We start from the raw sequence: 14,518 nt of genomic DNA, 5'->3' as shown, positions 1-14,518 counted from the left end.
GAGCGGAGCGGCGCGGCTGCGTTACTCGAGTGCCTGAGCGCGCAGTATTACAGGATTTGGGGCTAGCTAGCTAGCTAGCTAGCGCGGGGGCACCCGCGGGAGGCCACGGAGGATGACACGGAGGGTTTTCGTTTCGGTGACGGCTGGAGTGCTCGCTCGCTGGGAACTGCAAAACGAGTTAATTTTTCCCGGAAAGCAGCTGGTGTGCTGTGGCAGCCACTGAACATTCATTCATTTACCTCCTCTGACGGCTCTCTGAGGGTCTCCTTATCCCCAGATGTCAAGAGAGCAGGAACCGCGAGATTAATTCGTTTTTCACGATAGGAAAAGTGGACAGATTGAGCAAAGAGAGCTCTGGGAGATTTGTCACTGGGAAAGAGGTGTTTTTCCTCCCTCCAGGTTGTGAAAAAAGCTAATGCGAAGGCTGAGGAAAGGGGGGGGGGCAGAGCTTGCGGTTTATTAAGTTTTCCTGACCTATTTTAATGTATAGTAGTGTGTGTGAGATAATCAGGTGGGGTGAGGAGGATGAACTACCGTGCGGGCTGCGTTTTTTTCTCATTCCTGTTCACTGCAGTAAAACATGCTGAGGAAATGCTGTGGCGCTGAGAAGTGAGAAGCATGGGGCCACTCATAGCGAGGAAGAGCCTGCCTTATTTTCTTCCCTTCTGTTCTGGGTACGCTGCTTTACAAGGCAGAAACATGAGGAGCCAAGCCCGCTTTCCAGGACGCGCCAACGCGGAGGAGATGCTTCCGCGCGCCAGGCGTTACTCGCCAGAGCGTTTCCTCGCTGGCGCGCTCGCCTCGTCGCCGGGCACGGGGTCAGCAAGGCGTGATCACTAGCGAGGAGCACCAAAGAAACCTCGCCATGGGGCACAACAGAAGCTGGATCTCAAAAAACCAAAGCGAGCACGCGCTCTATCAAGTTGTCACCAGAGCTGTGGAAATCAGGAACGTGTCTGCGGCACAAATCGCCTGGAACAAGAGGAACGGCAGCGGGATCGGTGCCTTGGAAAACGGGGAGTACAGCGGGGAGCAAACCTACCGGCACTTCACCATCGCTGTGCAAGTTGTCATCTTCATTGGCTCTTTGCTGGGTCCGTGAGTATTGCAGGGATTTTTTGTTGCCGTGGTTTGTGCAGGTCGCGGTCGTGACTGCAGACCCGGGGGATGATCAGCATGGGTGTAATGCTTCCACACTGGCTCTGCTTGCTGTGTTTTAGGTTTTTAGGTCCTTAGGTGTGTGATTTCAAGTTCCTTATGGTTTTCTGATGTGCAAAAGTTACTACTATAAAAAATTACCCATCCGTAACAGATGAAAATCAGTACATTACTTGTATGTATTTCTTAGTAAACTTTTCTATTGGGGTTTAAATGGATTAAAAAATTAATGCATTGATTATACCCTTATTTTTAAATGTAGTGGGATCTACTCTGATCATCCTAGAAAAGGAGGTGGAGTGTTTTAAATAAGTCGTACTGAATTTGTGTTTCACACCACAAAAATTCTGCATTTGTGTCCTGCAGATTTCAGATGAATCCTTTGGAAGTACTTTATGCTGTAAACATGTATAACCACGTGCTATCTTACTTACTTATTGTCTTTAAGCTAAGAATTGTACACCTCAGGTGGTAGTAAATTACTAATACACTGCTGTGTTATTTTACAAATCTTTGTACATTTGCTCTCTAAGCACTTGCAGGAAATTATTCTGTTAGAAATGCATTTGTATTTCTTACCAAAAAAAAAAAAAAAGCCTTTGGGGAGACCAGTTTGCACTGTTTGGGAGATCAGTCAGTTGGATTTCAGTAAAATGCCACCCCTAACCAATTGGGAAAGCTAGTTATTGGAAAAGATGAGGCTTTTCACACAAGGCCTGACTGAGAGTGTGCTCATCTCTCTCAGGTGAGTTCAGAAGGGCTTTGCACATGGTTGTTATTTCTTATTATCAAGGGTGTGTTTTTGTTTTTTTGGTCTTGGGTAATGCTAGAATCTATTTCCGTGGTTACAGTAATTCATTCTAATATTGATTTCTGCTTCCTGGTATTTAATATCACTTAACTCATTTATTTCTAAAATGATGGTAAGGATAGTCTTGGAACAGGGCTGAGATCCTGGCTCAGTGATAGACTTACTGGATATTACTGTAAATGATTGAGACTTTTATCCTCAGTTCTTTCTCTCTCTCGTGGTGGGGGATGGACTTCATAGTTCCTGCTTTTTCTGTTTAGAGAATTGGTAGTCTGTGGAAAGGACTTACTGTGTTGTGTGTTGGATAGTGCCTGGCACAAAATGACAGCCAGCAAACAGTAAGTGAGGTTTAAGACCCTGATCCCAGTATTGCCAACAATGTCCTAAAAAAAGTCAGAATTTTAGTTGTCTTTTGGGTTTTGAGCCTTAAGAGTGTGTGTTTGGGTCATATTTCCAGGCTTAGTTTTGTGACCATGGAACTTTAAAACTTATCAGAAGAATAAAACCAAGATTCTCATGTTACCAGACCCTCAGCAGCTAGGAATTGAAGAAAAAAAGCCCTAAATTTCACAAGACTTGCTCAAAGTCATGATTTGGCACTCTTGTAGTCTGCTTTCAAGAAGTAGACTCTATGTGAAAAGATGTGGGCCCATTATCAGGGGCTCATCTGCAGATAGGATGGGGGGGAAGCGGGCAAAGCTTTCAGACCACTAGCTTCCATAGGCCTGTCATAGAACAAAACAGGAGAGGAAATCATGTTTTCTTCAATATGAAAATGCAGTAGTACAGTGACAAATACAGTGGCAGTGGGCCTTGTGAATTTGCAGTGATGGAAACTTTTTTTTTTTTTTTTTGAAACTGCCTTCTTTTTCTGTCTTTCTGCTGCCCTGAAACACTATTTTAAGAATATTTATGACACGCTATCATAACAGCTGAAAACATGAGAGTCCTTGCAAGTATTTCTTCCCATAACATCCCTATGTACTGTTATTCCCTCTTTGCTGGAGGGAAACAAAGCCACAAAGAAACCGAAGCCCTGAGCTCTGGAAGGGCTTTGAATTTAGGTGCCTGCCTGCTCACCCCTCATACATGCCGCAGGTGCTGCTTGTTCATGTGCCAAGCCCTGTCCCTGCACTGGCAGGGGAGAGCAGCCTGGTGTTTACCTCATGTTTCTGCATGCCCAAGCTCCATAAAGTTTTTCTCTTCATCTATTCCCTGTCATGGTCCTTTGAGTGTGGGCTGGCATCCAGCTCTTTGCTGCCCCAGGAGAGTGCCTCAGTGGAGCTGCAGAAGCAGCTCCTTGGTCCAATGAGTCCCAGGTCCCTCTTTGCAGAGGGGAAGCCCTTCAAGAGGAGTTGAGGCAGTCCTTCCCCCTGAAGCATGAGGTGGTGAGGTGCTCTCCTCAGAAGTAGGATCTGTGAGTTTGAATCCTCTCAGGTTTAGGAGAACATGCAACTTGTGCATCCCACAGCCTCATGAACGCCCAAACCACTTTGGTACTGGATGAAATAGCACTACCTCTTTAAAAGAATGAAATGATTTCTGCTTCCAGCTTGAAAGGGAACAAATGTGAATGCCTCAGTTTAGATAATGAATACTGATCTGGCATAACCAGCAATATACAGCTCAGAGAGGTCCAGGGAAGAATCACAGACTGAGTTGTAAATTTAATTTGGAAACTTGGCCTACAGAAAAACTACATAGCTGTAGCTTGTCTTGAGAGAGATGTACGCTATGTTTTTCTCTCCAATTTCAGACCTGTGGGGGGACTTGTAACTGTAGACTGTATTCTTGTATTAGTTTTTCCTGTGTTTTGAAATGACAGTGTTAGGGTGAGTGTTTTGTGATATCTGTTTAGAAAAATAAAGAGTCAGAGTTAAAAACAGTTCCTCTGATAACTGTTTTTTTTTATGTTTACTTTACAATACGTGGAAAGCACATCCTCAGATGATTTGTTTAATTATTTTAGGTAATGATAAGAATAATACTAGATTCTAGAATTTATTTTTAAAGAGGATTATATAACTGTCACAAACTTGCCAAAGCTGAAATCTGGATGTGATCTCAGTAGGCAGAGGATCGAACTGATAGAACCAACCAGAGATACCAAGAAGAGGCTTGCTGATTTGCAGATCTTTTTTTTTATTATTTTTTTTCTCCTAACTTATAGTTTTAGTCATTAAAAATTTCTGATTTCGTAAAGAATCAGATTATTCCATGTTTGGAATGGACAAAACATAAATATTGGTTTAGAAGTCCCTTATAATTTAGGGCAGTTAAAGATGAGAGTTCTTCATATAAGTTTATGAATTACTGAGTTAATGAAGTGACAACCCTGTGCTAAGATTTTACAGTTTTAAACAGCTGTTTATGAGACTTTGAATCTGTGCAGACTTGCCAATGTTCCTTTTCCACTGCTTTGTGGAAGTTCTTGATTAGCAGATTACCTATGATTTTAATGTTCAAGGCCTGAGGAATAAGATGGGGGAAATCTGCTGAAGCATTTCTGTACTTTGCACCCAACCAGTATTACCCTCCTTTGGCTGTAGCCTGCCATGAGATTTCAGTACAAGACAGGAGGGCTGGCGGGTGGAGGGAACTGGTGAGTTTATAGGTATCCTGGCCAGCATCTTAGTTTGCCTCTATTGAGGATTTACAGCATATTGAAAACTTTTAAGCCATTTCAGTCTGGGATGCTTAGCTGGGCATATGAGTTGGGAAATTCACCTGGGAAACTTTAAGTGCCTTGCAAACATCGATGAACTTATTTATTGAGTGGACAAGGTGAGGTACGGAGTAGGTAAGAAGCTAGAAGGCCTTGTTAATGCTATATTCCTGTGCAGCTCCATGGCTGGCAATGACAGTTCTCACAGTAATGGCATTTCCTAGCCTTTAAGCCATCAACTCTGAACAGGGTTGAGTAAAATGCAGTTAAAACACTTACTGACAGTATTTCTTGTTCCACAGTTTGAACTGTACTTGGATCTGCGAGCACCAAACACCAGAAAAAAATACTGTTATGGACACCTCTGCTGAGCATCAGCCTCTAGTTACCACTTTCTTTTACTGACCCACACATGTTCTTGACCCTCCTTGAAATCAAGAGTGTGTGTGCTTCAGGAATTCTTGAATGAAAAGTACATGTGTAAAAAAGATACATTGCTGGTGTGGGGCCGGGTGAGTTGTACTGAATAGTCTGCTTAGGGCTTAATTGTACAGGTACATTGTGATTAAATCTGTTGCTTCTTAGAAAAGTTATTATAGGAAAATAGGTGTTAAAATAATTATGCTTTTATTCAGCTTGCTAATATGAGTGGCTTTGTCTTGGACCACTTAACTGCACCTATTTAGCTTAGCAAACTGAAAGCTAATGTGGTGAACTTCTGCATTTTTTTTCTATTTGTAATGCAGTAACTTTGATTACCTGAAGTATGAGGGAAAGTAACATGCATCAATGGGAAGGACTTACTGATTTCACTAGCCAGCAGGATGATGCAGCAGGGAACAGTATGACCTGAGAAGCAGTGCATACTGCCGATACTGCTTCCGATCAGTTTTTCTCCTGTGGAAAAAAATGAGTCAAGAGATTCAAGCTTTGTGTGTCATAACTTGCGTTGAAAGAAGGTAGTAAAAATCAATAGTAGAACAAGAATGGTAGAGATCTGCTTCAAAACAGAACTGTACTGGATTAGTAGACTAAACCTGACTCATCTAAGATCATTTCTTATTGCCTAGGAGGAAGTGTTTTGCTTTGTCTAAGCTGTGTCCCTGCAGTATTTCTGGCTGATTCCCTCTGCCTGTCCCACCAAATGGACACGGTCAAAGGGAGAGGTGATGAAGTCAGGTTACATGTGGAAGTGAATGATGATTTGAACTCATGATAATACCAGCTAGGGTCCTTAGCTGGCAATTTCAAATGGCTGCTACTGAAAGGCAGCTGTTGTTCATGTGAAGCTGACAGAACAGTAAAAAGAAGGAGGGAAAAACAAATTTAGGCTTAGAAGTAGTACTGTAAAATTGCCAGAGGTTTGAGGATGGAGACCATATTCCTGTGTCTCCCACTGTTAATTAGCTTAGTCCAGGTAAGAAATGGAATGGGCAGTTGTTTAATTACAAAAGTACTCATTTTCAAGCCTTAAATAATACTGTTTAGGCAAAAATTGGAGTTCTCTGTTCTCAAAATTATTCAAGCTAATATCTTTATTAAAAACAAGTAGTAGTTGCTGTAAGCTTTCTCTGTGGGTGTGGGTTTTTGTTTTTGTTGTTGTTTTGCCTGTTACCCTGTTGGTCTTTTCCTCTGGGTTCTTCTTACAGAGCCTTTCTGCTGACTGTCTGCTTCACAGTATTGTACTGACGCCTATTGCCATACTATCAAGAGCGCCTTCAGTGATACAAATTGATAACAAAAGTGCAGTTTTTCTTGGAGCTTCTGAAGTTATTTCTCTTTGAGGAAGAGTAAAGTTCTGTTTGGGATTTTTCTTTTTTAAATGCAAAAAGAGATTTGGTGAGTTTTGCTGATTGTGTAGGGATTTATTTGGAAGATGACTGCCAAGTACCATTCCAATGTTAGAAAACGAAAACCTGTGGTGTCCCCATGTCCATGAAAGTTAGTTCCTCTTGCCATAGGATGCTTGGACTTGAGCTCCGATATGATTCATTGTGGCCACAGGGATTGATGTGTCCCAGAGCAATGCAGCTTTTGAGCAATGCAGGGCGCTGAAGGCTGACGACACGACTCGCCCGTTGTGCTGCCTTGTCCGAACCGTCACCAGGTGTATATGGGGCTTCTGGTCACAGGGCAAGCTGAGAAATCAGGAGGTTCAGGAGCTTCCAAGGACAGACCAGCTCTTGCTGCCAAGAGATCCCCAGGCCGGCAAAGTGAGACTCCGCTGGCTTCCCCCCATGCTGACCAATAGACTGGTAGCTACATCCAGCTGTATACGTGAGGCCTATGGCCAAGAGTGCTGCTGTTGTATCTGCATTGCACCTACAGATACAGAGGACCCTAAGGAAGCATGCTGGGCAGCAGTTCTGTTGCACTGCCGTAGGAAAGCGTGTTTTGTTTTCTGTCCTCCCACCCAGAGCCCTGTGTAAACCAGATGTTCTCAAATTTTCTCTTGTTTGTTTTCTCATCTTGAAGACCATATAGTTGTACTTTGGCGTCTCAAGAGAGATGGAGCTCACACAGTGATCTTACTCCTCTTTTTCATTTTTGGGGGCATATCTCAGGCTGGTTTGGCTTCTAATATACACAGGGTCCTGTAAGGATTAGCAGCAGTGTGGTAAGATTGCAACTGGCACTGAGACATGTTTCAGTGATGCAGCGCAGGGCAGTTTGCACAGGGGGGATCACAAATAGTGTTGGTGTTATTCATGGCCCATTTGCAGTCCAAAGAAGTAGAGGCTTCAGATCTTTCAGTCTGAAGTCAAAAGGGCAGAACAAAATTTATAGGCTGCTTTTCATTAAACTTAAAAATTTATATTTGTAACTTTAAATTATAGTATTTTTTTCTATTCAGATCATCTCCCTCATTCAGCATGAAAAGACAACAACAAAAAGCTCTAGTATATTCTGTCCATTTGGCTGCTATTCAAAAATGAATTAACAGTTTATGAAGAGAAAGTATTTGAACATGCTAACTGTGGAAAAAATATTAGATATTAAATTTAGGTGAATATGGAGTTACTGCTTTTACCACTGCTGTTGTCACTGGTTTGAAAAAGGATAAATGTGGCCAATGACTCTTAAATAGGTGGCAAAGAACTTAACTGATGAATGGCAAATTGAAGATGCCTTTTTTCCATTCTCTGTCTTTTTTTAAGGCTTGGAATGATGTAGGGTTCCTTTTCAAAGCCAGTGGATTTTTAATAGCTTCCCTTTTATCAAAGAGAATTTTTGACATCAGATTCACAGGTGAATCTGGCATATAGAAATATTGCTTTATAAAGGCTATTTATCTCTTGCCATTAGAGGTAATCTGTAGGGAATAATTAGTGCTTTAACACAACCACCACATCTTTGACAGCAGGAAGAGGGAGTATTTGCTCTGGCTATGACTGGCAGAGGCCACTGGGAGTGAGTGAGGCTGGATCCAGTGGAAGGCAAGTGGTGGGAGAGCGTCTGGGATCTGAAGAAGAGGATCTCCAAAGGGCGCTTGTAGACAGCGTGCGCAGTGATCTTAGACTGAAAGGGAGACAAAACAGATGGGCAAAATGGAGTAGATGTTATCATCTTGCATCCTTCTGAGGAGAAGGGAAAGGATAATTGGGAATAATAGCTGGGAGGCAGATCAGAATATGGCCTCTCTCTCTCTTAACTGATTTTCCCTCAGTTTGCTTGTTTACATACATTATTTACATTTATTTACATATCACTATGACTGCACAGTTAAATGGGTGAGCTTATATGGGTTGTGCTTGTACCATGGGTGCAGCTGAATGCTCAGGTCCTGTTAGATTTATGTGAGATTATATCCCATTATCACAGCATGTTGTTTCAATTCTTTTCATGTTTCCCACATCTGAGAGTCTTCGTGTGGTCTTGAGGTTATTTGAGTCTGTTCAGTTTTCATGTTAGCCTTGTAGATTAAAAACTCCATGGATTTCTTAAAAAACCCCCTCTATTTTCAGACCTTTAGAAATCAAACTTTAGTTCATTAATGAAAACTATAATGAGAAAGGCATGTCCTGAGTGCCGGTGTCCCCCTTCCAAGACTGAATATGCATCTTCCTTTTTATGCAAGTTTTACTTAATGTATCCCAAACAATTCCAAGTCCAGGAAACTTCCCCAGACCTTGTAGATCAGTGCCTTGATTGGGCTGTGGGGAGTGAGGCTTTTTTTACTTGCTCTTTTATCTTCAGCCATCTGTCTTGTACAGAAGGAAATGCAGCTTTCCTCCCAGCTAGGGAGGCTGAGGAGGTTCTGATACAGTTTGAATTATAATCTAGTGGTTATGGCACTTTCTTGGAAGCTGTGGGTTTGATTCATCCCCTCTTGGGCAGAGGTTTCCTACTTCATGCTCTAAGCGCTCTGGGATGGTATGCAAGGGAGGGCTCCCCTCAAGGAGAACAGGGAGCTCTGCCGAGTGCTTTGAAACAGATACCGGATTTCCAAGGGAGAGTGAACCCCTGCTGCCTTGCCTGTGTCCTGAACACGAGGCAGGGCTTCAAGCTCGCCTCTTTTCCTGAGCGTATCCTACTGGCTGCTTGGCTCCAGCCTCTCCCTGTCCTTGAAACCAGTTTTCATCTCCCCATCTTGACATTGTGCAAAGCAGATGTAAAACGTAATTGCTACAGCACCTAATCTATAAAGACATAAATCCTTTGGGGGATATAATCTGAAATTAACTGTCAGTCTAGGTAACATGTTTGTAAAGGCAGATGTGAACTAGTATAAGGAATAAATGTTTGCATCTTGGACTAGCTACCTGTGAAGTGTGCCACAGCTGTCTTCAATAAAGAGTTAAGCAGGGAATGTTGCAGGAAAAAATACCACAGGTACATGGTTAAAGACTAGACCGAATGAATTTTCAAGGAAAGGGAGGCACATCTGCAATAGCTCCTGCAAAAAATTTGTATCCCTGCTCCAAAAATGGGTGGAACCTCTGGAGAAAAAGTGCACTAAAGGTTCCAGCACGGAAAAGATGATGTTTTATTTCTACTGGTCTCACTCTTAGAAAAAGCTGGAACTGTTTTGGCTGAAACCTTCTAAACCAGGCAGCTTGCATAGATTAACTTCATTGCTGATCAGCCTGAATAGTTAAAGTTTGACAAAGTAATAAGCGACTGAAAAGAAAGTCTAGTCTAATGAGAAGCATCAGGCAAGTGTAATAATGAGTGATAATATTTGCATGTAATAATAACCATGTAGTAATAGTATTCCCGTGCATTTTCCAATGAGCAGTTCCAAGCCCCAGGTATAATAAAACCTGCAGCAGTAATTTGAGTTAATGTTGCCTCTTTAATAAAGTCTGTATGGATAGGTATCACATTTTTGCTTTTTGTGTATTTTTCAAGTGATGTGCTAAACAATTCTGTACTGATGAAAAACTGAGTTTGGGGAGTGAGGTGGGAAAGAGGGGTTTCCTGTAGCTATGGAGACCGTCCTCCTTTGTTTCAGCAAGATGCCTTCTCTGGTGCCTGGCTGCGGGACTCCCTGGATAGCAGTGGTACATTTTAAAAAAGAGGAACTGGGAGAAATAACTATTTGCAGTCTGAAAATGGTTTGTACCTGTAATGTGAGTAAGTGCCTGATACTATGGTGATACTATATGCTAGAGTGTTCCTGGGGAGGTGGTCAAGGGACATCCCGTCCTTGCTCTTGAGGAATAAAGACGACTGCTTCCCATTCCACATGTGCATATGAGTAAGCTCCTTTCTTCTTTTCAGTATTCCTTTTCCTGTCTTGACTTTAAATACCCATGCGTATGTGTACCTGATGGAAATGAGAATGAGATACTAGAATTCTGATTAGGTTTTGTAGAAATACTTCTGTTCCAGTGGTGGTAAATCAAATAAAACTTTGCAATCACTGTGCAGAATGGATGTTCACCCATATAGAACATATTCTTGCAGGCTTTACTGCTTTTTTTCTTTCTAGAATGTATATAAATTCTTGCTCTGTTATGCTGTTCATTTACATTTCCTTATGTTTCTCCAGCAGATGCTTTATGAAAGCTAAAATCCTTAAAGGCTTTTGAATGTTTGTGCATGATTTATGGTATGAATCAGTTGCAAAGCTGGCTTAAGTAGCGACTCGATAAATGAATTGTCAGGTGCTGTAGAAGGTAGTTGGCGCTTGCTGTCAGGTACTTGGCCCTTTAGGAAGTTGAGACAAAAATACCGTGCCCTTGAAATGTAACCCTGGAACCTTCTCCTTAAGGTCAGCTGGGTATTAGTTGCTGGACTGAAAGACATATGGATCCACCATTCCTCAAAATCTCTGTTCTCTGACAATTATTTTTCTTGAGCTTTGCAGTATTTTTAGAGCTTTTTTTGGTCTGTTAAGTATCATGCCATTGTGTGTGCCACTGTGTGTGCGAATGTGTCTTGCCCAGTCAACTTTTCTGTGCTCTACCTTGTTGCCATAACATGTAATTTAGCTGCTTAACATCCTTCACATACATAGTGTCTAATCAGAAAATCATTGCTTCTTATTCATTTTTGTTTCCAGTTTAACTGGTTGTTATTCAGAGTGAAACTGTTTGATACCAGTCATTTTACTGTCTGTAGCCCCCATGTGATTACTTCAGTGCCAGCTATGAAGCAGAGCTGTTTAACTAAGCAACTAGATGTCATGTTTTACTTTTCACTGTGAGTGACATTAGCTGAAATGCCAGTGGGTGTATATCTCACTGCCTTGTCACTGACTATTCTGACCTTAAATGTAAGTTTAGGTAAAGCAAGATTTTTGTATTGAATATTATAGGCAGTAAATCAGTATTTCAGCCATTTACTTTTGCAGAATTTCTTACTTTTTGGAAGACATAAAAATACACAAACACAACATTTGATTTTAGTTGTTGTGTCCTCACTGGATTAGCAGGTAAAAAGAGCTGCTTTTCAATAAATGATATAGTTAGCTTTGATTTCTACAGTATCATGGTTGTAGCACACCACCCCAAAAAGTTGTACTCAGGATTTTCTTTCCTGGAATTACCGAGGTAGCCCTGTCTGTCTATTCTATGGATTGGTATATATGTATGTACATGTATGTATACATACACACATGTATGTATATGTACATGTTGGTATATGTGTACTATATATATATAGTATTTATTGGTATATAGATTGTATATTGGTATATACAATCTTATATTGTATATTTTGAAGTCAAATGAGGCAGGAAATGTCAGGATTGTTATAATTTTGTATCACAGACTGTTGATTTTCAAGGCTGAGTGCTTGTTTTCTGCATTTACATGCAGGTGGTAAGTGGATTTTGATTCTTTCAAAGCAGGTCAGTTATTGCATTATGGAATCTATTTATATCAATGAATGAACCCAAGCAGCTAGTTTGAAAGACTCCAACAGCCATTTATATAATCTGTTTGGCAAGGAAGGGGACATACACATTTTCTGATATTGTTCTGATCTTTATGCTGGAGGTATGTGAGTGACTGACAGTACTTGGGAAGAATTTTAAATGGTGCTGGTTCTCATTTATTGGCTTGTTAACAAGCAGGCACCATGAACATTTAAATGAGTTTTTATTCTCTTCTGTTCAGCCTTCCATCATATAATTTATGGTGACCTACAAATAAAAAAATTAATGTTGTGGGTAAAGGTAAGTTTGCCACTTATTGGAAATGTTCTTCAAGATCTGGGAAATGGTGTAAGTTTCTCAGAACTCAGAAAAGTTGCTGTTAAGTTTTTAGGAATTGACAAATCCAGTAGCCCAATAGAGCTGAGGCTGCTGCAGCTCCATGTTCCCCGGTCCAGCCAGTAGGAAAGCTGAGCATGTGTTTCCAATAGCCAGCCAGACACCCAGACAGACACATGCTCACACGCGCGCACACACACCTATATATATGTGGCTGGTCACACGGATCAACGCAGACAGAAAACACAGCACTCACACAAACAGCACCGGTGGCCACCTTCTCTTCCCCTCCCTGGCTGATCAGGATGAAAGACCATTAGTGGAAAATATATATACATATGTATGCAATATGGGTCTCTCCAAAAACTGGCCTTAGACACCCAGTCTATCCAGTAGCTGGCCCCTGGATGCTCTGGTCCTGCAGTTGTCCCATGCATGGACACACTCACACACTCACATACATGCGTGCGCAAGTGGGTCTCTCTGGTAGCTGGTCCAGAATTATGACCTTACCAGTAGCTGACCCCCAGACCCCACGGTCTCTCCATAGCTGGCTTGGACCTCCTGGTCCTTCCACTAGCCAGCTCAGACCTGCTGGTCTCTGCAGTATCCATTCCAGACTTATGGCCGGCTAGTCTGGCTTGATGTTTGCTAGTGATTGCACACTGACATGCACCTGCACAGTATGCACCTACTCCGGTCTCGCCAGTTGCTGGCAGCCCAGATGCATGGGCCCCTATGATGGGGTGGGGGGGTGTTGACTCCCATTGCTGGCACATACACCTCCATGCACTCACAAGCACACAGCATAGAGTCCCCTCAGCCAAGAAAATAGTTAGAAATGGAGTTTAATGAGTAGACAGGACAGACAGCTGATCAGGCACAGAGCATGGCCAGATAAGCCACCTTGCACCCTCTCTTTCCCCACCTTTGGTCCTTTCCCTAAACATCCCATAATAAGTCTCGTACAATCCCCAAATGTTCTCCCTCTGCATCCCAGGACGTGCCTGGTACTCCCTGGGCAGTGACCCTTGATCTGTAAGGTGGCCCAGAGAGCCTCCCCCACTGCCTCATGGTGACGGGGGTCACTCCTGGCCCACGGGGCTGGGGGCTCCCCTGTGGCAGCCCTGGGGGCCGGGTCAGGGGCTCCGTCCCCTGAGTGGGTTATTGGGGCTCCCCCACTTGCCGTTTGCTCTGTGGTCGTTCGTGGAGACGACACTGTTATCACGTTACCTGACAAGAGCTACAGACGGATCTTCTTTTTGATAATTTGGGTCTGATGAAACTGTATGCAGATCATGTAGCAGTTTGTATGTGTACCAGTGGGAATATCCATGAGAAGTGTTTTGCAGATAAAAACAAAACTGTATTGTGTACCCACACTTTCTTTAAAGAAAAACTTCCAAATGATCAAAATACTGTTTTTTGGGGGGAGTGGGGTGGGGTTAACTGCTGTACTACTCCACCCCCTCAATCATCACAAAATTTGTAGATGACTGTGCATTGTTTGGATGTGCAATGTAGGTGATGATTGAGGTAATGGTTGAACTGGAAGTCCAGAGAGCATGGGCTTCTCTGTGTTGTCTCCTGTGCTTGGTGTCTCAGTATCTGACAGGAAAAGAGTTCTCAAAATGTTCTGAGAGTGAGCCAGGTGCTGACAGAAATACCTGTGAAATAATTACTGTATTGTACCTCTTTCCATCTTGCAGCTAATTGAATGCTATCCCTGTAGCAAGTACAGTTACTTGCTTTTCTAATAGTACTGTTACAGGTAAGCCTTTTTTATTTTTAGCATCTTTAAATTAGGTTTAGCAGCTGGAAGCAAGGATGAAAGCTGGTGCCTTGTAGTCAGCCAGCTTCCATAGAAACACTGCAATAAGGAGAATATCCTGGAGTGGAGGTCGGCTTGAGAGGAAATCATGTAATCTATCACAGCAAGGCATTAGATCAGCCAGACAATGCAAATGGCAATTATGGCAGCAACAAAAGCAGCGGCAAAGCTGAAATGGGATGGCAGGGAATGCTGGAATTGTGTTATCCTCCTCTCATGGTCTTTTGCTGTCATTGGGGATTGGTGGGAGATTGCCGTGGACTGCTGCCATTTTAAGTGCTTTATTGCTTATGATATTAATCATTGCAATTCACATTATTCTCTGTCATTAATAGTTTGGCTTACTTCCTGACAAATGTGGTCCTTCCTTCTATTCCCCCAATTCCTGGGGCG

The 14,518-nt window shown here is 42.4% G+C and overlaps 1 protein-coding gene across 2 annotated transcripts in view; it reads left to right on the top strand.

The window, feature by feature from the left end:
* The first annotated feature begins 6 nt into the window (after positions 1 to 6).
* The window catches only part of LOC112977872 (G-protein coupled receptor 176-like), a 21,677-nt gene continuing 7,165 nt past the window's right edge, over positions 7 to 14,518 (top strand). The window contains exon 1 of one of the 2 annotated variants that reach the window (XR_003257674.1): positions 7 to 1,094. Coding sequence is in view for 1 of the 2 variants with exons in the window: in XM_026090714.1 (XP_025946499.1) it covers positions 866 to 1,098 (233 nt within the window). In the remaining variant the exon portion in view is untranslated. Of the gene's footprint in view, positions 1,099 to 14,518 lie in introns of both variants that reach the window. The other variant, XM_026090714.1, reaches the window with a different exon arrangement.

Source organism: Apteryx rowi, unplaced genomic scaffold (genome assembly GCF_003343035.1).
Source record: "Apteryx rowi isolate R43461 unplaced genomic scaffold, aptRow1 scaffold_874, whole genome shotgun sequence".
Lineage (NCBI taxonomy): Eukaryota > Metazoa > Chordata > Aves > Apterygiformes > Apterygidae > Apteryx > Apteryx rowi.
This window is presented reverse-complemented; position numbering and strand designations above follow the sequence as displayed.